This window comes from Procambarus clarkii, chromosome 44, assembly GCF_040958095.1.
Source record: "Procambarus clarkii isolate CNS0578487 chromosome 44, FALCON_Pclarkii_2.0, whole genome shotgun sequence".
Taxonomy (NCBI): domain Eukaryota; kingdom Metazoa; phylum Arthropoda; class Malacostraca; order Decapoda; family Cambaridae; genus Procambarus; species Procambarus clarkii.
Window position 1 is genome coordinate 21,398,510 of NC_091193.1, and position 23,383 is coordinate 21,421,892.

A 23,383-nucleotide genomic window follows, 5' to 3' on the forward strand; every position below is an offset into this window, starting at 1 on the left:
ACTTAAGGAACACAAAATACGTGTTAAGTCTGCAGGATGAGTCCCTGAATCTTGCAGTAACTACCCTAAAGCCTTCAACATTGCCACTCTTCTCGTAATGAAGAGTGTCCAGCAGCTGGAGATCCTAATAAATACTGTCAAACAGTATCCTCCCCCGCGATAGCAGCCACATAGTAAGCACTGACGATTTAAATGCGAGCACAGCACGCAGTACATCCTTACACGACCAAAGATCATATGCACTAAAAAAATCTACCACCTACGGGCTATTCATGCCCGTGTCACCTCTTGTGGTGGCTTAAACTTCATCAATCATTCATTCAGTCATGCAGTCACTATCAGATTAGCACAACTAGGTAAACACACACACACACACACACACACACACACACACACACACACACACACACACACACACAAAGTATGTTTGTGTACATTCTAGTTTCCGTTTGACATCTCGGTAGTTCTCGTACTGTGGACATCAAAACATAGCATGGTTGCCAGACACAAGACCAAAACGACGTAGTGGTCTCAAAATAACTCACAAGGTCTGCTCCTGCCACATATAGACCACAGCCTTACATCACAAACCTTTAATATAAAGGACAAGTCTACACTTTAAACCGTCTGATAATTGTGGTTGTTTTACAATGTCATTTCTTTTACAGTAGTTTTCTCCGTGTATCTACATTATTTTTATTTTGTTTATTATCCGTGCGTGTGTTCCTTCGTATTCGTGAGTAAGTAGTCAGTGTTCGTGTGTGTGTTGGCAGCGGCGACGACTAATGTACAGGTGACCATGGATCTTCATGTGATTTGTATCATTGTTAAATATAAAATAAATAAATTGATGTTAAATCACGTTAGTCTAGGCTATATAGTTATATGTATTATGTTCAATGAAATATATTGTAGTTTGTCTAATACATTAGTGTAATTGTAACCTTTCACCGTGCCATCATCAGCAGTCATGTAATAAGATGCCCACTCGACACCTGGGAAGTCTTAGACCCATAAAGGTGAAGAAACAGCGCGCCACCCAGCATCCCCAGACAGGCTAACCATAGCCCGTGCTACTTGGAACTTGTTCCGAGTAGCTGAATCTATAACAACAACAACAACGTACGAACTACGGGACCGCTTATCATGTCTAAATCTTTATTCTCCAGAGCGAAGGCAAGAAAGACACAATATTAGAGGGGCTGGTTCCAAATCTGCACACGGAAATAACTCCACACGAGACTAGGAGGCATGGCAGGAAGTGCAAATTAGCCCAGAAGAAAGCGGAGATGCATTAGATATGATGTCAGCATTAAGAACTCAAGACCTTTCCAGACACTCCCTGTTATTCTGATATGCGGAGTATCAATATCCCAGCTACTAGTACTCAGATACTCCCCAGGAGTCCCTCTACTTCCACTCCAGGTGTACGGGGACTGTGGCTGGTCCTGCCCCCACGTGCTTCACAGGAATGCGTGTTGGCATGGCTTGGGAATGTGTCAGGGAGGGGGAGGTATTTGGACACTATTGTGTTTGGCTGAGAGAGAGACGGCGTGGGAGAGAGATGGGGGGGGAGGGAGGGGGAGGGGGGAGAGAGAGAGAGAGAGAGAGAGAGAGAGAGAGAGAGAGAGAGAGAGAGAGAGAGAGAGAGAGAGAGAGAGAGAGAGAGAGAGAGAGAGAGAGAGAGAGAGAGAGAGAGAGAGAGAGAGAGAGAGACCCATCCTCCTGTTTTGATTGTACTTATAATTGATCATTGAGGATGACAATGCATGGATGAGGATGACATTGATGAGGACAATGAGGACCATAAAGAAATGCAGAATATGCAGAATAGAACCAGTGAGGAGTAGAGGTGCCATAGACACAATCAGAGAGCACTGCCTCAACACCAGAGGTCCACAGCTGTTCAACACCCTCCCGGCATGCATTAGAAATTATGCTGGAACAAAGGTGTGTGTCTTCAAGAACAAAATTAGATAAGTTCTTGCAAGAAGTGCCGGACCAATCAGGCTGTAATGGATATGTGGGCCTACGGGCCGCTCCAAGCAACAGCCTGTTGGACCAAGTTATCACAAGTCGAGGCCGAGCTCTGGGAGTAGAGGAACTCTCGAGACCCTCTCCAGGTAAGATCCAGGTAACACATGGTACATACACCGACGTTCAACACAATTAGAAAGTAGAAATCGGTACTATTGAATTTGGACAAAAAGGAAAAACAGTTTTCCACTTATGTTGCAAAGACAAACAAACAAAACTCCCCTAACTCCCCTAGGCCTAATACAAGCTATCTGAGGCCTGGGAATATGTAAGTTTTTTATCTTCATTTTTTCGGACTAAAGTGAATAGTACAAAATTCTACTATCTAATTGCTTAGTATGTCAATATTTGTACTATGGTGCACATAGTTACAAAAACTATCTAAACAAGAGGATGGGTTGGAGAGAGAGTACTCACCTAGTTGTGCTTGCGGGGGTTGAGCTCTGGCTCTTTGGTCCCGCCTATCAACTGTCAATCAACTGGTGTACAGATTCCTGAGCCTACTGGGCTCTATCATATCTACACTTGCCACTGTGTATGGAGTCAGCCTCCACCACATCACTGCCTGATGCATTCCATCTGTTAACTACTCTGACACTGAAAAAGTTCTTTCTAACGTTCCTGTGGCTCGTTAGAAAGAACTTTTTCAGTGTCAGAGTAATTAACTAACAGTGTGAGTGAGTGAGTGTGAGCGTGAGTGTGCGTGTGTGTTTGGGTGGGGGGGGGGGCGTTCGTGCGGGACGGGGGGGGGGGGTACAGGTAATGAGAGCGGACAGGAGAGGGCAAAGCAGTCTAAGTGTGGGAGCACCGGAGCGTGGTGTAGCCCACTGTATGGTGGTACAACTGGAGAATAATGGTAGGTGGGAGGTGTTGTGCAGGGGTATTGTGCTGGGGGGGGAGGAGGAGGAGCACCAATAGGTAAGGTCACCCGCACAGGAATGTGCCGTCAAGGTATTTACGTAAGAGTTGTAGGGAAAATACTCAATGTAAACAATCCATCTGTCCCAGTCACTTACCTGAGTCTTACCAGTGAGCAGACTGAGAACGACGCCGACGCCGACGACGACGCAGCCCGCACAGACGTACCCCGACGCCTTCATGACGACGCCGATGCTGCCTTACGAGCCGCCTGTACAAGGGAGGTGTTCTGACAGCGCCCTCTGGAAAGGTCTTCGCAGACTCTGGTCTTCTCTCGGCAGCCGTCGAGGCGAGGAGCTGGTGGTCCGTGCTATTCACTCCCCGCGCCCTCCACACTATTTTCATATATACGAATTTCTGTTCTGGAATCTTGCGAGTTTATTGATAATGGCAAGTGACCGTGTCCTCCAAGACCAGTATCTTCTAATTCTCGGAAGATGACGACTGGCCACTTCACTAGAAGCAAGTTATCATACTTTGGGGATATATATGATTGTGGACAGTAACATTAATAACTATATAAGCGGACTAGTAAAATGTTGCTAGGAGAAAATGTCTATTTTACTGGCTATGTTAAAGCTCTTCAGCACGACGCATGAAACACTTAACATGCTCCACATATGCGGCTACATTTCAGTCTAGATTATATTAACACTTGTTAAATATATTAATTTATATATATATATATATCTTTATATAGTCACCACTTCTGTCGAGTTAAAGCTGCAAATTTTAGTGTATTGTGGAAAATGTTCCTCTGGTCTGTTATCCACTTTGAACTGTTCGGCCCAGACCACTATCCAAGAGACAGCTCCTTCAGTAGGGAGAGGCAGTCTTTATGTTGCTATATTCCCCTTCAGCAGATCCTGCGGTTGAGGGTTAAAGAACAGAGTCGCTATGGCTCTGAACAGTGGCTCCTACGGTAGGCGGGAGCCCCTGGCACCGATACAGACCCGCTGGGGCCCCTGCGGTGGAGGGGAAGAGCTCTGGCGTCACACTGGTCCTCTGCCACAACCAGTCAGTGACACACTAAAACATTGTTAAGTGTGTTCTTGCGGATACACTCCTATCTGTCCCTGGTGTTGGTATTGTTGCGTCACCTGTCTACACAGCGCTGCTCCCTGTGTAGTGGTGGCAGTGGTGGTGTGGTGTGGTCGTCTTGTTAACCCAAATCACTTGGTGGTTATTGATAGTGGGTGGCTGAGCTCCGCGGTGGCTTGATATTTTATGATTAGGGGCGATGTTGTGTGGTGGCGCGTGTCCAGTACCCTGCCCAGAAGACAGCTCTGTGTTACGCCTGGCCTGGTCCCACCTCACACATATACTGACAGTTCACGCTCGTCACCACATATTTACTTCTCGCAATAACAACATTAGACCGTCTGCGGCATCGTGAGAGACTGTGTGCACTTGGGAGGCAGATAGTGCTAGTGTTGTGTTTGGGACAATGTTTCCTAGAGCAGGAGCCGTGAGTGTGGCCAGGAGCCGTGAGTCAGCCCAGCCGTCTGGCCAGCTGGGTCTCGTCTGCTGATGACAGTACCCGCTTACCTCATCACTAATAACACTAAAAATCCTCAATTATATGGCTAAACCCAACGAAGAGCATTCCTTCTGTGTCGGGTCCTTGTAGTGTATAGTGGTCGAGAGTTGTCAGGTGACGGCTGCTCTATCCATGGTGTGAGACACCAGTAGTCAGTGGACGGAGCACCAGTCTCCTTAGCTCACTGGGACTGCTGTAAACATCACAGCCAAGCTTCTCCTGACACAAGGAGCTCTCACAGCCGCACTCTGCACACGCTCACTCTCCTAACACGCCGCAATACGCGGTTGAGCTCTCACAAAGCCAGGGCTTGTCCCTCCACCATGTATAGCCTAGTTTATTTTTTAATTTCTAGGTGTCTTCTGGAGCGAGCAGGTGTACCGAGAGATTCAGTGGCCACTTCTCTTGCTAGGACGTGCAGGTGTGTAGAGTGTAGTCCCTGCTACTCTCTCTGGTCTGGCCTCCCCTCGCACACTCCTCTCACCCAACATCTGTAAACATAACAAGCAAGTCAGTGATTAACACACACACATCCTACACAGCTCTTTGTAAAAGTACACCATAAGTCGTATATATTTGAAAAAGGAACAAAAAAGTCAAGAGTGTGAAACAATTGCTAACCTTTTTACACGTACATGGACAAACTTACATTAAAAAATGACGTGGACAAATACTGGTTTACAAATAGGGTGTTGGTTTATGAAACATGTTTGACAGGTGACAACAAGCGTAGAGGGTCACGGGGTTGTCACACGCAAGACTGGTTGGGTTCCGTGTATATAGGAGCTGCCTCGCATGGACTAAAGCCATGGGGGCCCTGGATCACACCACCAAGACGTCTCTCCCTCACTGTGACACACGAAAGGCACCGCCCGACCTACCACTTCATGGGCCCGACCCATGTGTCATCACACACGGACACCAGTGTCCGCATGGAAATCATAGATGCATTTACATATTATTTCGTTTTCCAACGTCGGCTATGGTCAACACCGTCCCTAACAGGTGCCGTCTGACCTCTACATGTGCACAGCCAGCTCTCTGTCTGTCTGTCTGTCTGTCTGTCTGTCTGTCTGTCTGTCTGTCTGTCTGTCTGTGTGTGTGTGTGTGTGTGTGTGTGTGTGTGTGTGTGTGTGTGTAGACCTCGTCCGTAGGTGCTACACCAGCCACCACCAGCTGGTGAGTGGCGGCCACACTGCCTCCTCACCGACGGCTCTCGATCGGTACAGTGAGGTGCGTATAATTACTGTATTCTATAATGTCACGATTGTTGGCGTGAAGCTACACCCACAATCACCCCCCATCATCATCTTCCTCACGCTGCTGCCCCACACTCACACGAGGGCAGCGTGGGGGAGGGGAGGGGAAAGAGGGGTAGGGAAGTGTGGGTAACAGTAATCACACACTGGAGCGTGATAGGAAGCACCTGAGGTGCCACTACCACCACCATCTGGACCACCACCCACCACTATTCACCTGTACCCAGACGCCCTAACCAGGCCTCGTACCGCGGATAATCGAAGAACTACCACAATCGTTATCTTTTTACGGTCAATTAGTGTGAGTGAGGAATGTGGTGGAGGCTGTCGCCTACCACAGGTCCGAGCGCTCCTGGGGGAGGAGGTCCGAGCGCTGGGAGGAGATGCGAGGGGGGAAGAGGGGTTGGGTTCCCTGGGCTTAGGGCACCTCGTCCGCCATGTCGGTCAAAGGTCAATGACAGATGTTGACCTCGACCTAAGACTTAACACGAGGCGAAGGACTGGAGAGGAGTGTAAGTGTGCAGTCACTGACAGTCGTGGACTATAAGCCTACTGTTGCCTCACGCTCCTCAGATATCACCTAGGCCTACAAGTAACACCCAAGAGCCACCTGTAGTGTATATATATATAACACGCACAGGTCGCCGGGGCCGCATGTTAATCACTGTATATTGAAATCAAATATTAATTACATGAACTGTGGGGTCAGGAAGCAAGAGTCCTCCAAGCTCCTCTATGTTAACTTATTATTGAGTCATCTTCCATAAATGTGGTAAAAAAATACTTCTCAAGTTGGTCCACTTCCTCACTCACTCTCCCCCTTCCGCTCTCCCCCCCCCCTCTCACCCCGTCTTCACGGCTTCCATCGTCTCCTCGTCTGTGGGAGACGAGGCCGCCGTCTCTGTCACGGAGGCTTCACCTCCACAACCACCACTACAGCGCCTCCACAACTACCAACCACCACACCCCATCCCTATCAGACCACCACTACGAAACCAAAATCTAGGACTCTTCCAAGTGTATATACACAGCCTATGGTGACCAGACCACACACTAGAAAGTGAAGGTACGACGACGTTTCGGTCCGTCCTGGATCATCCTCAAGTCGATTGTGAGAATCGACTTGAGAATGGTCCAGGACGGACCGAAACGTCGTCGTCCCTTCATTTTCTGGTGTGTGGTTTGGTCAACATATTTCAGCCACGTTATTGTGGGTCATCGCCTGTACACAGCCTACATTAGACCAACACTAACATGAAGCTCTGGCCTGGAAGCTAATATGCAACACGAAACCAAAATTGGAGTAGTACAGGTATGAGACTGGTGGTGCCAGAGCTACGAGGGTTCCGTCATGAGGCTAAGGTAAGGAGAACCAGACCTCACAATCCTGTAGGAGAGACGAAGCAGGTGAGAGGGAAGGGGGGAGACTGGACATGATCAAAAAATACAAAATACTGAGAGGAACAGACAAGGTGGACAAGGACAGCCTCAATAAAGTGCGAGAATGTAAGATGAGACGACACAGGTGGAAGCTGGAAACCCAAACGGGTGGATGGAATGTAAGGAAGTACACGTACCCTGGACAGTTTTCTCCAAATAAGCCTGGACCCCAGGCCTGGCTTGGAGAGCATACCTCGCGAAACCGCGTACAGGTAAACCACATGACCCTGGTACTAGACACCTCGGTACATCCGCCGCCGTCTGTGGTAATATTATATAACACAATAATCAAACACGTTGGCAACACAGATACATCTCCCCAAGATGAACACCGTTACCTCAGCATCTCCCCAAGATGAACACCGTTACCTCAGCATCTCCACATGAGATAAACAACCATTAACCTCAGTCAGAATAAGCCGTTGTGATTGAGGAAAGATGCACGAGTTTGCTACGAAGACACGTAAATAATGCTTGATGAATGTTAGCCCGACTCTTCCCCTTCACACACACACACACACACACACACACACACACACACACACACACACACACACACACACACACACACACACACACACACACACACACAGCAGAAGACTGTGGGAGAGTCTGCAAGCACTGGGAACGAATTGCGTGGAAAGGAGAGACAACAAGAGAGATCACTCAACATTACCCGATGACCCCCAGCGGCACCAGGACCAGCCTCCCTCCTGGCCAGCCTCCCTCCCGGCCAGCCTCCCTCCCGGCCAGCCTCCCTCCTGGCCAGCCTCCCTCCTGGCCAGCCTCCCTCCCGGCCAGCCTCCCTCCCGGCCAGCCTCCCTCCCGGCCAGCCTCCCTCCCGGCCAGCCTCCCTCCTGGCCAGCCTCCCTCCCGGCCAGCCTCCCTCCTGGCCAGCCTCCCTCCCGGCCAGCCTCCCTCCTGGCCAGCCTCCCTCCCGGCCAGCCTCCCTCCCGGCCAGCCTCCCTCCCGGCCAGCCTCCCTCCCGGCCAGCCTCCCTCCCGGCCAGCCTCCCTCCCGGCCAGCCTCCCTCCCGGCCAGCCTCCCTCCCGGCCAGCCTCCCTCCCGGCCAGCCTCCCTCCCGGCCAGCCTCCCTCCCGGCCAGCCTCCCTCCCGGCCAGCCTCCCTCCCGGCCAGCCTCCCTCCCGGCCAGCCTCCCTCCCGGCCAGCCTCCCTCCCGGCCAGCCTCCCTCCCGGCCAGCCTCCCTCCCGGCCAGCCTCCCTCCCGGCCAGCCTCCCTCCCGGCCAGCCTCCCTCCCGGCCAGCCTCCCTCCCGGCCAGCCTCCCTCCCGGCCAGCCTCCCTCCCGGCCAGCCTCCCTCCCGGCCAGCCTCCCTCCCGGCCAGCCTCCCTCCCGGCCAGCCTCCCTCCCGGCCAGCCTCCCTCCCGGCCAGCCTCCCTCCCGGCCAGCCTCCCTCCCGGCCAGCCTCCCTCCCGGCCAGCCTCCCTCCCGGCCAGCCTCCCTCCCGGCCAGCCTCCCTCCCGGCCAGCCTCCCTCCCGGCCAGCCTCCCTCCCGGCCAGCCTCCCTCCCGGCCAGCCTCCCTCCCGGCCAGCCTCCCTCCCGGCCAGCCTCCCTCCCGGCCAGCCTCCCTCCCGGCCAGCCTCCCTCCCGGCCAGCCTCCCTCCCGGCCAGCCTCCCTCCCGGCCAGCCTCCCTCCCGGCCAGCCTCCCTCCCGGCCAGCCTCCCTCCCGGCCAGCCTCCCTCCCGGCCAGCCTCCCTCCCGGCCAGCCTCCCTCCCGGCCAGCCTCCCTCCCGGCCAGCCTCCCTCCCGGCCAGCCTCCCTCCCGGCCAGCCTCCCTCCCGGCCAGCCTCCCTCCCGGCCAGCCTCCCTCCTGGCCAGCCTCCCTCCCGGCCAGCCTCCCTCCCGGCCAGCCTCCCTCCTGGCCAGCCTCCCTCCCGGCCAGCCTCCCTCCCGGCCAGCCTCCCTCCCGGCCAGCCTCCCTCCCGGCCAGCCTCCCTCCCGGCCAGCCTCCCTCCCGGCCAGCCTCCCTCCTGGCCAGCCTCCCTCCCGGCCAGCCTCCCTCCCGGCCAGCCTCCCTCCCGGCCAGCCTCCCTCCCGGCCAGCCTCCCTCCCGGCCAGCCTCCCTCCCGGCCAGCCTCCCTCCCGGCCAGCCTCCCTCCCGGCCAGCCTCCCTCCCGGCCAGCCTCCCTCCCGGCCAGCCTCCCTCCCGGCCAGCCTCCCTCCCGGCCAGCCTCCCTCCCGGCCAGCCTCCCTCCCGGCCAGCCTCCCTCCCGGCCAGCCTCCCTCCCGGCCAGCCTCCCTCCTGGCCAGCCTCCCTCCTGGCCAGCCTCCCTCCTGATCACCCCTACCAGCCTCCACCATCACCACCTCCTCCTCCCCATATATTTTCATATTTTTCATATTTCAAACGAGATGTTCACACAAGTTACCAGCAATCTATAGACGCGCGTTCTGCCTCATAGATCGCTCTATGTAAACCTTTGAACATTTATAGCCGCCAGTCACTCCCAATATCCAGCCTCCCTCGACCCCGTCAAGACAGCGGACACGCGCGCGCGCGTGCGGGCAACTATTTACGGCGTGTGTGTGCTAATTCGGGCAAGGTGGGCCCGGTAAACTGGGCTTCCTATTTATATATATATACAGTCCATATTCCTGTCAATACTACAGTCTTGGTTCAGTCTTACAAACTATCAAGACTTTACTCAAGACTAATAACATTATAATATTCATAGTAATTGTGATAATTATAATAATGTAGTAATTGCAATAAAGTGTATGGTTGATAAATGACATAATTTCAGGTATGATAAATTCATCTCACCGAAATATATAAGAGGCCACGAGTCTCCTTCAGTACCTTCCAGAGTCATCGCTAATGCTCCAAGTTACAGCCCCGCTCCTGTGCCAGGTAAGTCCACTACGGGGCTCACCGTAGCCCGTGCTACTTGGAACGTTTTGTTCCCAGTAGCTGAATGTTGAGCAACAACAACCTGCCGTACCACACATGTACAGAAGCTGGTCACTGCTATCTTCCGGGACACTGAGACAGTGGTGCAGTGAAGAGCTCAGGACACACTCGCTGCTACAGCCTCGCCCCAAGAGCCTCACAGCCCTCGTGGTTAGTAGACTACACCACTTTGCTCAGTAGATCATTCTTGCATGATCGGTGTTCGATTCTCGATGGTCTAAGTAGATGGGCACCGTTGCTTCACGGTTCTCAAGTCCCAGCTCCTTGTTCTTCTATATCTTTCGTGTGCTACGAGTCACTCTGCGCTTAATGGCGAGTAACTTGCTTAGTAAAGTAACCACCTTGCCTTAACTTCCCCGTCTTGGTACTCGAATTAACAGTACAAATATGTTTGCAGGAAGATGAAAGTATCTACAAGCCATACAGCAATCCCACCATATGGCCACCACCACCTCCACCACCACCTCCGGAGCCATCTCCACCATCGGAGACGTGACTAAGGGGTTCTCCAAGGCACGGTCTTAGGGGGGCTGTTACTGTTCTTAATTTGTGTGAATAGCCACCATGAGGGATGTAACCACCGACGGGAAGAACTGAGAATTTCAGCAGCGGTAAGCACTGCTGGAATGTCACCCCCCCCCCCCCACTGCAACCACCACAACCACAACCACCCCCCACGGAAACCACCACCACAGCCAACTGAACAAATGAAGGTATTCATTCTGACAATGATAAAACATTAAACTAAATATGGAGTGTATGCGCATGCGTCCATGCGTGACCGCGCATGCGTCGCCCGCATGTCAGCAGTTTAGGGCAATATTAGCACAATTACCTTGTCGAGCCACACACACACACACACACACACACACACACGAGCTGTAGTACTCTGTCTCCAACACCACACACTGCTCCCGGCACCCCCCCCCCCCTCACACTCTCACATTCTCCCCTTCACACACTCACTCCCCCCCCCCTCCCGAGAGAGTGACGGTACTCTACCGTCCACTCCAAGTGGTGCGCCCAACCACTTGGTACAGACGGTAGAGCGACGGTCTCGCTTCATGCAGGTCGGCGTTCAATCCCCAGGGCACCATTCCTCCCCCCCCCTCCCTGATCCTTACCGAGTGCTATATAGTCGTAATGAATTGGCGCTTTTCCCTGATAATTCCCTTCCCTTCCACCCCCCACCCCCTCACTCAGAGCCCAGTAGGCTCAGGTAGAGCCCAGTAGGCTCAGGAACCTGTACACCAGTTGATTAACAATTGAGAGGCGGGACCAAAGAGCCAGAGCTCAACCCCCGCAAGCACAAATAGGTGAGTATTACAAGATTCAGACAGTAATAGACATTTGGTCGCTCTCCAGCTCAGTAATTTCCACAGACTTCTATGGGGCTGTTAGTGTGCAACAATATTCCACCCTAGAGAGCACTATAGCATCTTGGACAAGTACCGGTATTGGTCTGTCATTTTCCTTGCCGTTGTGACGGCTACTTTTACTGCGTTCTTGACCAGTAAGGTCTTCAGGCATGACTCCCAAGTCTATTGTGTGTTGCTCTTTCTTGCTACGGCGTGAGTTGATTGAAGTTGTATATGTGGCTTCCGAGTTGACATGTTCGTCTTCTGCCGAGCGCGAGTTCGAACTCATCTTCCTTGAAGGTGAGTTCTTCGGCCCGCTGAAAGACCCGATTTCCATCAGTTTGGGGGTTTGTTGCGTCCTCTATACCCTCTGCCCGTGGATATCAACAGGGAAAAGCCAACATCAACGATAATAACGGCAACAGCATTAACAATAACGGCGGATACATCAGTGATAAAAGTGACGACAGTGACTGTGACACCGTCCACGGCGGGTCAACACCTGTGGGGCAACACCTGTGGGGTCAACACCTGTGGGGTCAACACCTGTGGGTCAACACCTGTGGGTCAACACCTGGGGGTCAACACCTGTGGGTCAACACCAGAGGGTGCGGCAGTACTGAGGGGGCTGCACCAAGCACCGGACGAGGGAGCTTGGTAGTAACGGGGGACCAGAATTACACCAGTCATTACACCAGCTGCCTTAATTACTGTGGAACGGTTGTCTGTGTCCACGTATCTCTTTGTGTATGTGTATGTAATGTATGCGTGTGCATGTATCTATGTATCCGTGTGCTGCAGAGTGGCTGACGAAGCCTCTATTGCTCAAGCCGTCCGTCCATCCTCTGATAGCTTGTGAAGCGGCCGACACGGTTGAAGGGCAGGTGTCAATCTGGACACTCACTCACTACTTGATGCTGAGCGTCCTCTTCAGCGTGAGAGTCTGTGCGTGCGTGTGAGTCTGTGCGTGCGTGTGAGTCTGTGCGTGCGTGTGAGTGTGCGTGCGTGTGCGACAAGAGACAGAGACAGAAAGGGAAGGGTAAATGGGAGAGAGGAAGGGTAAGAAGAATGGAAGAGAGGTACACAATGTGGAAGACGATTGATTGTTGCCGCCGAAAGCGGCTAGTTTATTGTGCACCCCATACTTATCCTGTGAGCGGTGGCGCAAAAAGCATTACAGATGGCACAAAAGGTCTTTATCAGCCCTCAACGGAGATTATTACATAAACAATCTGATCTATCCTTCACACATTATAATTACAATGTCAGCTAGTTACAGAGAATGTTCTATTTCAAGAGCTATATATGTACAGTTAATCATTATACATTAATGGTAAGGTCTTGTCGCTAATACATAATTGTTTGAGTGGAAGACGAATATAATTACATCCTAATCTTGGGGTTGTTGTTGTTTCAGACTTAGCTACTCAGAACGAAGTGTCCATGTAGCACGGGCTATGGCGAGCCCGTAGTATCTTGGGGGGGGGGTGATCTGGGATCCATCTTGTCCATCCATGTATACCGTAGGGATCCCTTGTGTCCATGTAAGGGAAGCAGTCTGACCCCCTCACACGCCTCGTCACTAATTCTAACCTCAACGCATCTTCGGATAAACTCATCATGAATCGCCAAGTTCGCCCACTAGCGGACTCCTGGCGTGAGCCGTCAAGGCGTCCTGAGAAACGAGGTCACACGGGTTCGAAGCCTCGACGCCGACAAACCTCGTACATCACGAGGATCACGCGAACGGATTTAAATTAGGGCGTTTCTATAACTAGGATTCCGTCGCATGCTAAGCGTCACAGGGCGTTATCTTACTCCCGCTTGGCAATGACTTTCTAAAATACAGCCAATTAATCAGGTTTTTTCAGCTTCCACCTGATGAAGTGACGCGGCTAATGGGGAGAGAAGCTTAAATTGGCCGCGGCTCCCCGCACACTCTCCCCGGCAACGTATCTTGTAGGATACATATAACTGGTGAACATCTTCCCGCTAGAGTCGACGCGTCCTCGCCACACCCAACCATCCTACATCCCTCACCACCCAACCTCTTTCTCTCCCACATCACGACCATCCTCCTATCCCACAACCCCCCCCCCCCTCTCCTCGCACACGGCGCCGCCCCCTCCCACCTTTCCCCCGACACCATAAATGGCAGCATCAGAGGCTTCCAGGATCACGTATCCAACATAACGTCAGCGTATTTTTGACGCCACCGTGTGCGTCAGCGCGTAGGTGTGGAGCCCGGAGCCTGGCGGGGCTTGTGGGCGTCAGTATGGAAGGTGTGGCGGCGGCGGCGACGGCCACTGATCAACGACTCTTTGCTCCACTTACCCAAATTAGCTCCAGCTCGTCTCATCAGCTGTCTTGACGCACTATAACTGGCCAGACGCACACACGTGTACAGACACGCGGGCAAACGCACACATCAGCGAACATACACCAACATAAGATAAAATTAACACATGAAGCTTCATAATATTGGGAAAGGCGGGGATTAGGAACTCTCGCTTGACCCCGTAAGCTGATGAGTTGGCCAAGACTTTTGCTCATAAAGAGGGAATTGGTTACCATCTTGGACTGTCTTTGAGCAGCCTGAGGGCAGCAATATTCCGGGAACATCAACAATATCTAACAGACTTGAGGCAAAGTGACAGTCACACCTGTTACTCCATCTATCATCATTCTATTATGCAGGAAGAACCGCACGTCTATGGGTCATCAAATAATGTTAGCAGACTTCTAGATGTTACCACTGCTAGGCTTAGGCTCGGCTACAAGTACCTCTGGCAGTTTGTAACATCTGCTGATGTAGATTTGACTAAATGTAAACTCTGTCAGCAGAACTATTAGCATACTTTGCGTCATTATATAATTGAATGTGAAAAAATCACGGAATTCAGAGATAACACCATCAATGGTGTCCAAGAAATGTGTAAGTACTTCATTCATAATGATGTGCTGCCCGAAATCTTAGCAAAGTATCCAAAGTTTGCTGACTGTAGGTAATGCATGCACATGACTGTAAAGCTGCCGCCCAGTTGGGTGGGTGTGCAGCAGGACTAGTAACTGTGTGACTCACCATAGATGTAAAGTGCCTTGTATAAAGACTGTTGAGGGGCCACCTCTTGAACCACTTACGATATAAAAGGACTTAATATGTACATGTATTAGTGTACATGTATATATATACATGTATGTATGTGTGACTATGTGCATGTAACATTAACGACTGTGAAACTAGCGTCACAAGACTGTCACTAAGTGAACTATGAGGTTCACTTCAGCCCATTATGTGCCTCTGTAACCCTTTCCACCACCGCCCACGGGATGGGTATGGGGTGCGTAATAAATTAATGGCGAGTTAGACGAGTACACACACACACACACACACACACACACACACACACACACACACACACACACACACACACACACACACAAGATATGGTCAGCGGCGTGCGACAAACTGTTGATCATGACGCTAGTCTTCAGACACCTTAGCATAATAAGGAGGCTTTCACAACATTGTACCTACGTCAGACCAATTCTAGAATACGCAGCCGTCATGTAGTCCTCAACTAAAAAAAAAAACATACCAAAACTATGTCATAAAGGAAACGAAAAAAAGATGAAGGAGCCGGATGTAACGATGCTAGAGAAGAAAGGAGTCATGATAACAACATACACGATACTTAGGGGAATTGCCAAGATACAAAACAGAAATATGTACAATAAATAACGATAGAAGAAGAGGTCCCGTGTACACCCTAGCGGTCCCGTGTACACCCTAGCGGTCCCGTGTACACCCTAGCGGTCCCGTGTATACCCTAGCGGTCCTGTGAACACACTAGCGGTCCCGTGTACACCCTAGCGGTCCTGTGTACACCCTAGCGGTCCCGTGTACACCCTAGCGGTCCCGTGTACACCCTAGCGGTCCTGTGTACACCCTAGCGGTCCCGTGTACACCCTAGCGGTCCTGTGTACACCCTAGCGGTCCCGTGTACACCCTAGCGGTCCCGTGTACACCCTAGCGGTCCCGTGTACACCCTAGCGGTCCCGTGTACACCCTAGCGGTCCCGTGTACACCCTAGCGGTCCCGTGTACACCCTAGCGGTCCGTGTACACCCTAGCGGTCCCGTGTACACCCTAGCGGTCCCGTGTACACCCTAGCGGTCCCGTGTACACCCTAGCGGTCCCGTGTACACCCTAGCGGTCCCGTGTACACCCTAGCGGTCCCGTGTACACCCTAGCGGTCCTGTGAACACACTAGCGGTCCCGTGTACACCCTAGCGGTCCTGTGTACACCCTAGCGGTCCCGTGTACACCCTAGCGGTCCCGTGTACACCCTAGCGGTCCCGTGTACACCCTAGCGGTCCCGTGTACACCCTAGCGGTCCCGTGTACACCCTAGCGGTCCCGTGTACACCCTAGCGGTCCCGTGTACACCCTAGCGGTCCCGTGTATACCCTAGCGGTCCCGTACCTAGGTCTGAACACACTAGCGGTCGTGTACACCCTAGCGGTCCTGTGTACACCCTAGCGGTCCCGTGTACACCCTAGCGGTCCTGTGTACACCCTAGCGGTCCCGTGTACACCCTAGCGGTCCTGTGTACACCCTAGCGGTCCCGTGTACACCCTAGCGGTCCCGTGTACACCCTAGCGGTCCTGTGTACACCCTAGCGGTCCCGTGTACACCCTAGCGGTCCCGTGTATACCCTAGCGGTCCCGTGTATACCCTAGCGGTCCCGTGTACACCCTAGCGGTCCTGTGTACACCCTAGCGGTCCCGTGTACACCCTAGCGGTCCCGTGTACACCCTAGCGGTCCTGTGTACACCCTAGCGGTCCCGTGTACACCCTAGCGGTCCCGTGTACACCCTAGCGGTCCCGTGTATACCCTAGCGGTCCTGTGTACACCCTAGCGGTCCCGTGTACACCCTCGCGGTCCTGTGAACACACTAGCGGTCCCGTGTACACCCTCGCGGTCCTGTGAACACACTAGCGGTCCCGTGTACACCCTCGCGGTCCTGTGAACACACTAGCGGTCCCGTGTACACCCTAGCGGTCCCGTGTACACCCTCGCGGTCCTGTGAACACACTAGCGGTCCCGTGTACACCCTCGCGGTCCTGTGAACACACTAGCGGTCCCGTGTACACCCTAGCGGTCCTGTGAACACACTAGCGGTCCCGTGTACACCCTAGCGGACTCCGTGTACACCCTAGCGGACTCCGTGACGTGGGTGTGTGAGAACACTTACAAATCAAGGACTAAGAATGTAATTTAGTACCAACAACGATGGTATACATGTAAACTTTCCGAAGATTAGAACAACGGTCTTCTTCTCTGGCAGATAACCAGGTGGTGGACCAATGAGCCGTGTGGGATCCCTCTTCCCTGTACAACGAGCACCTCCCTCCCTCCCCCTCTCTCCCCCCCCCTCTCTCTCTCTCTCTCTCTCTCTCTCTCTCTCTCTCTCTCTCTCTCTCTCTCTCCAGAGAGACAGAGGAGACAGAGAGACGAGGCACCACGACTGACTCCATCTAAAATGGCGGCCAATTTTCATATCAAGAATATTTCCAATTACCTGAGTCGTATCTGCTGGCAGTCAGTCCGTGTTATAACGCTGTGTTAAGGAGCGAGCGGTGCCAGATGCTGCTGTATCGTGGTGCTGTACCGTGCTGCTGTACCGTGCCGCTGTTCATGCGTTTTCTCAAGTGAACTTATCTAACGTTAAGTGTTAACTTTTAAGATAAAAGCCCTTTTAATGCCTAAATTGGTCTACCTCGACAACCACTATCACCACCACTGCCACGCCTGAACACTAACCACTACCACCATTCCTCCAACTCCCTCCCTGCCCCCCCCCCCCCAGTACGTGTCTACCAGCTTGTGATAGGAGAAACTGCGTACCAATTGGTGCCTTGCCACCGAGGAGGTGTGAGGTGCTCTCACGGCCACTGTTGTTGTTTTGGATTCAGCTCCTCAGAACAAAACTACCATGTAGCACGGGCTATGGCGAGCCCGTCATCACGGCCCTTTGGTAATGGTTGTGTTGTAGCCGCTCCCTCCCTTACACTACACTACACCCTTCCCTTGTACCCTGCCTACCTTCCTTACCTTCATATCTCGACCCCTCCCTAAAACTCGTGTCATGTTATCTCTTTACCTTTCCGCCATGACCCCTTCAGCCCCCCGCTTCTGGGGGTCCTGGCCCCCCGCGCCACGGACGGCAGGGCCTACCTTGCCTGCCTGGTCGACCCGCCGCACTCGTCTCAGTACCCTCTGGATGACAACATTGAGAAAATCCGTAGAATAACACTTTAGTGTGAATACTGTGAAATAATAATAATATTATTATTATAGTTCGTTTTGTTGGGGACAGGAAGCCTGTGTGTATACACTTTAAGATTGTATCGAGGTCCTTCCAAGGTGGAACTCCTGAGCCACAACCCCCACAAGGGACGCTGGCCTCGCCCTCGTCTCTGGGCGAGGTCAGGTGGGAACCATGTGCGCACAGACCTCTACCTCCGTGTTGTTGGTTCCGGGAAATAATGTTACCGCGGCCCAGTCTCTGACCAGGCCTCCTAGTTGGTGGTCTAGGCTGTTTGACGACGCTGAATAACTTGCCACTTCCAGTTTCTGGTCCAAGCCTTCAGACACACACAACACTGATGGCTCTCTAGAGCCAGAGTCCACCCCATGCCAGAGTCCACCCCATGCCAGAGTCCACCCAATGCAGCAGTAGCACCTTTCCACTCCCTCCTCCTATTCCATTAGCCACAGAGTGACAGACAACGCCTCCACATGACCGACGCAAATGTTCACTATTAAGCTGGCCCTTGAACATGCATATTACAATCATAATAATGTACTGATGAACACCGAGTCAAACAGGTATTCAAGCCCTAGGAAATCCTAAACCCCCAGTTAACGTAAGCTTAAACAGAACAGTGGTCCTTGTCCTCCGAGGCCTTCAGCTACAGGGAGGAAAAGTAGCTGGTCCAAGTGATGACGTGTGGAGACTAACGAGCCAGAGAGGGAACAGGTGAGGAGAATATACGTGTCAGCACCCCCAGCAAGCACCAGTCAATTGGCGGGAAAACCCCAGTCTGGCAGGAACAGATCGTGAGGAGTCAAGACTGTCGTCTCTGCCACACCCTCATCAGGTGCCTGGCACGGTGATATTGCCCACGGTCAGGACACGCCGCCACGGACAAAGAACGGAAGACACGGACTGCGGCAAGACTAAGCCACGGCTTTGGTTACATTTATTAAACAGTTTACAAGCATGAAAACGTCCCAATCAACTGTTGTTATTGTTATAAACAGCCTCCTGGTGCTTCCGAGCTCATTAACTGTTTAATAATTGTAAACAAAGCCGCCCAAGATTGAGATGTACAGGTTCGGAAGTGCTTGCGTAACTGCTTCGTGAATCTGACCCAGGGTGGTTGTAAACCTTATGGCGATTAGTGTTCCAGGGGGAAAACTAGTAGGGTAAGATTTAATGAGGACATATAGGCAGGGAAAGCACCGAGCCGGCCAATTTTCCATGAACAATTTTTTTAATTTTTAAATTTGGTATACCAAAAATTTAATTACATATTACTAAAACAGTTGCAATGGCCTGTTGTAGGTGGCAACAGGTCCGTTGAACGGTGGCGACTGGAGACAGGTGCCCTCCCCCCCCCCCACCCAGTCGACCAGTCACACTCGGTTGAGCGTGACTGGGTGAAGCAGAGTACTTGTATGGTCGCGTTAGTGTCCACCACTATACATATGTATACAATGATGCATGTTATGGATGATACACGTATTCGCTGCCAGTGTCGGCCACACACACCCGCCTCTCCATTGAGAGGCGGAACCAAAGAGCCAGAGGTCAACCCCCGCAAGCACAATTAGGTGAGACACACACACACACACACACACACACACACACTTCTGTCCTCCATGGACAGGGTTAGAGATGTGTTAAACATATAGTTCAAGGGTTTTTGAACAATCAACCACAGGTGATTCGGTGCTTTTAAAATGCTAAGCTAACCTACATACGTAAATACATAGATACACAGATTTACGTATGCCCTACATAAAGTGTTTGATGTGTCATTAATGTGCATAACATTAATAGTAAAAGGTGTATGTAGTTCAGTGTGTACTAAATCTGTGTGTATACGCATACTCCCAAACACACACACACACACACACACACACATGGGAGACATGATAACCACCTACAAAATTCTCAGGGGAATTGACTGGGTGGACAAAGACAAACTCTTCAGCACAGGTGGTACGCGAACAAGGGGACACAGGTGAAGCTGAGAACCCAAATGAGCCACAGAGACGTTAAAAAGAACTTTTTCAGTGTCAGAGTAGTTAACAGATGGAATGGATTAGGCAGTGATGTGGTGGAGGCTGACTCCATACACAGTTTTAACTGTAAATATGATAGAGCCCAGTAGGCTCAGGAACCTGTACAGGAGTTGATTGATAGTTGAGAGGCGGGACCAAAGAGCCAGAGGTCAACCTCAGCCAGCACAACTCGGTGAGTACACACACACGATCAAACTCTTCCAACCATACAAACATACTCCAACATACCCACACAATCTCAAACACACTCATGCATACACTTAAGAACTACCTGTATGAACTTAAACACGTCGCCTCAAACATCGTATACAACGTACGTAACACCAACTCCCAGGAATGCAGCATAAATATCAAGCTGTAAGAGTTCAAAAAATATTTGTGACCAGGTTGCTGCAGTAATTCCGAGGGTTACGGGAGCATACTCCGAGATAGTGATCAAACCCGTTGGTACTGTAGAACCAGAGGAAACATAATCACGACGTACACAGTACTCTAGCACCGACAGCGTTAACAGACGCCACTGACATAGGCCGAAGACACAGATGGTAACTAAAATGCTGAAAGGTTTCCTTACGGTGTAGAGATGGTGAAGTCTCCCTACGGTGCAAGGGAGCCAGACAGTGACGCCCAACATGAACTCAGAACCTGGTATAGTGAACTATATAGTGACAACACACACCAGCAGCGCCAAGATTAACCAAAAAAACGCGGATCCCAGGAACTGTAGCCCAACCTCCCCCTCAAAGTGAATTCCCACAACACCTACCCACCCTGAACCCCACAATGTCACCACCCCAAGTTACACACCCAGAGGGGCGGCGCCCCCCAGCAGCGGTCAACACAAAGGGTCATCACTGGCCGCCTGCACAGGAAAATAGTGATGACAGGAAGTTGTTACCGAGAGCGAGAGGGGAAAAATATATATCCGGATCATCAATCAGTTATTACATCCCCCATGCAGGTCAGTACTTACCTGGTGCCATTACAATCGTATTATTGTCGCCTGGAGTGCCATGTCTGCGTGCCGCGGTTATCCCGATCTTAAGAGATGGGTGGGGCCGTAAGGCGAGCCTTTTAAGACAGTATAGTTACAATTAAATGTGGCTAACAAAGTCCCCCTGGATGGGATTTGTGTCGGCGTGTGGGTGCCGGGAGTGGGAGGAGCAGACGCGTGACCCTTCCCCCGCAGCGTGTGAGCAACAACTGGCTGGCGCCGCGTGGCTCTGGTGACGGTAATGTTGTGGCGGGTGTTGCCAGTCAGTGATCGCCCTCGCCATGCTCCACCAGGCAGCCAATCATGCTCCGCCCCTCGCCTCGCCATGCTCCACCAGGCAGCCAATCATGCTCCGCCCCTCACCCTCGCAATGCTCCACCAGGCAGCCAATCATGCTCCGCCCCTCACCCTCGCCATGCTCCACCAGGCAGCCAATCATGCTCCGCCCCTCGCCTCGCCATGCTCCACTAGGCAGCCAATCATGCTCCGCCCCTCACCCTCGCCATGCTCCACCAGGCAGCCGATCATGCTCCGCCCCTCACCCTCGCCATGCTCCACCAGGCAGCCAATCATGCTCCGCCCCTCACCCTCGCCATGCTCCACCAGGCAGTCGATCATGCTCCGCCCCTCGCCTCGCCATGCTCCACCAGGCAGCCAATCATGCTCCGCCCCTCACCCTCGCCATGCTCCACCAGGCAGCCGATCATGCTCCACCAGGCAGCCGATCATGCTCCGCCCCTCGCCTCGCCATGCTCCACCAGGCAGCCAATCATGCTCCGCCCCTCACCCTCGCCATGCTCCACCAGGCAGCCGATCATGCTCCACCAGGCAGCCAATCATGCTCCGCCCCTCGCCTCGCCATGCTCCACCAGGCAGCCAATCATGCTCCGCCCCTCACACTCGCCATGCTCCACCAGGCAGCCGATCATGCTCCGCCCCTCGCCTCGCCATGCTCCACCAGGCAGCCAATCATGCTCCGCCCCTCACCCTCGCCATGCTCCACCAGGCAGCCGATCATGCTCCGCCCCTCGCCTCGCCATGCTCCACCAGGCAGCCGATCATGCTCCACCCCTCGCCTTGCCATGCTCCACCAGGCAGCCAATCACGCTCCACCTTTCACCTCGCCATGCTCCACCAGGCAGCCGATCATGCTCCGCCCCTCGCCTTGCCATGCTCCACCAGGCAGCCAATCACGCTCCACCTTTCACCTCGCCATGCTCCACCAGGCAGCCAATCACGCTCCGCCCTTCGCCTCGCCAAGCTCCACCAGGCAGCCAATCACGCTCCACCTTTCACCTCGCCATGCTCCACCAGGCAGCCAATCACGCTCCACCCCTCACCTCGCCATGCTCCACAAGACAGCCAATCACGCTCCACCCCCTCACCCCGCCACCCTCCACCAGGCAGCCAATCATGCTCCACCCCCTCGCCCCGTCACGCTCCAGCTTGCGGGATGCACGGTAGGAGTCCACGCTCCTGGTCTGATTGGTGGACTTAAGGCTTGTGTTCAGGGTCGCCAATCGCACGAAGATTAAGCTGTTGTAGATAATTTTTCAAACATTTTTAAAAGTATAAATCGATTTTATATTGATCTGTAATTATTAACATCAGCTGCCTCGCCTCCTTTATGAACTGGCGTCACTCTGGATTATTTAAGAATATCAGGAAAAGTATGACACTCTTAAGAGATTTGTCGAGCAACAGAGCTGTGGGTGGTGCAAGAGCAGCACTCTTATATATCATAGATGGTATAGCATTAATGTTCCCAGCTTCAGTTTTTACGTGATTGAATTATGGACATAATTCAGGCAAGAAAGCAAGCATAAAGGTAGTATTGGAAGGCAAATAGATGAGGTGGCAAGCACAGGGGCCAAGGTCGACGACAAGGAAGTGTTTGAATACAGGCAGACAAGTACACAAGCAGGAATAAACACATTACAAACAATTTAGCAAACGAGCAGGCAGAGTCAAGAGGAAGTTGAGCAAACAGGAAGGAGGTCTGGGGTCGGTGGCAGACATGACCATACACTCCCATACACTCATATACACCTTCAAAGCAATCAACACAGCCTATGGTTAAGACCAATACTGGGATAAGCAGCACCGGCATGGACCCCACACCTTGTAAACCATCTAACCAAAATTAACCAAGTACAGAAGCTTGCAACAAGACTGGTGCCAGAGCTAAGAGGGCTAAGCTACGAGGATAGGCTAACGAAACTAGACCTCACAACTCTAGATGATAAAACAGAGGGAGATATGATCACACCATACAAGATACTGAGAGGAATAGACAAAGATAAGCACAACCACTTTAAACTGGGAGGAAGGTATGACCACAGGACACAAGTGGAGGCCAGAAATGCAAATTACTGGAAGGAATGTAAGGAAATACTGTACTTGTGTACAAGAGGTCAACAAATGGACTGCACCGAGGCAAGTTGTGGAAGCCACCTCCACCTACACTCGTAATGCTAGACTCGACAAAGAACTCGAACATTAGGAGAGTTAAATGACAACGCAACAG

The 23,383-nt window shown here is 52.3% G+C and overlaps 2 protein-coding genes across 2 annotated transcripts in view; one reads left to right on the forward strand and one right to left on the reverse strand.

Moving 5' to 3' along the window:
- The window catches only part of LOC138349746 (uncharacterized), a 31,886-nt gene extending 10,816 nt beyond the window's left edge, over positions 1-21,070 (reverse strand). The window contains exons 1-2 of the mRNA XM_069300791.1: positions 20,836-21,070; positions 3,054-4,986 (exon numbers count right to left, since the gene is read on the reverse strand). Coding sequence (XP_069156892.1) covers positions 3,054-3,137 — 84 coding nt within the window. The 5' untranslated portion in view covers positions 3,138-4,986; positions 20,836-21,070. The remainder of the gene's footprint in view (positions 1-3,053; positions 4,987-20,835) is intronic.
- A 223-nt stretch (positions 21,071-21,293) lies between these two features.
- LOC123745149 (proline-rich protein 36-like) lies at positions 21,294-22,391 on the forward strand. The gene has a single exon (XM_045725458.1). It carries the CDS (start codon positions 21,294-21,296, stop codon positions 22,389-22,391), a length of 1,098 nt encoding a protein of 365 aa, XP_045581414.1.
- Positions 22,392-23,383: the final 992 nt, after the last annotated feature.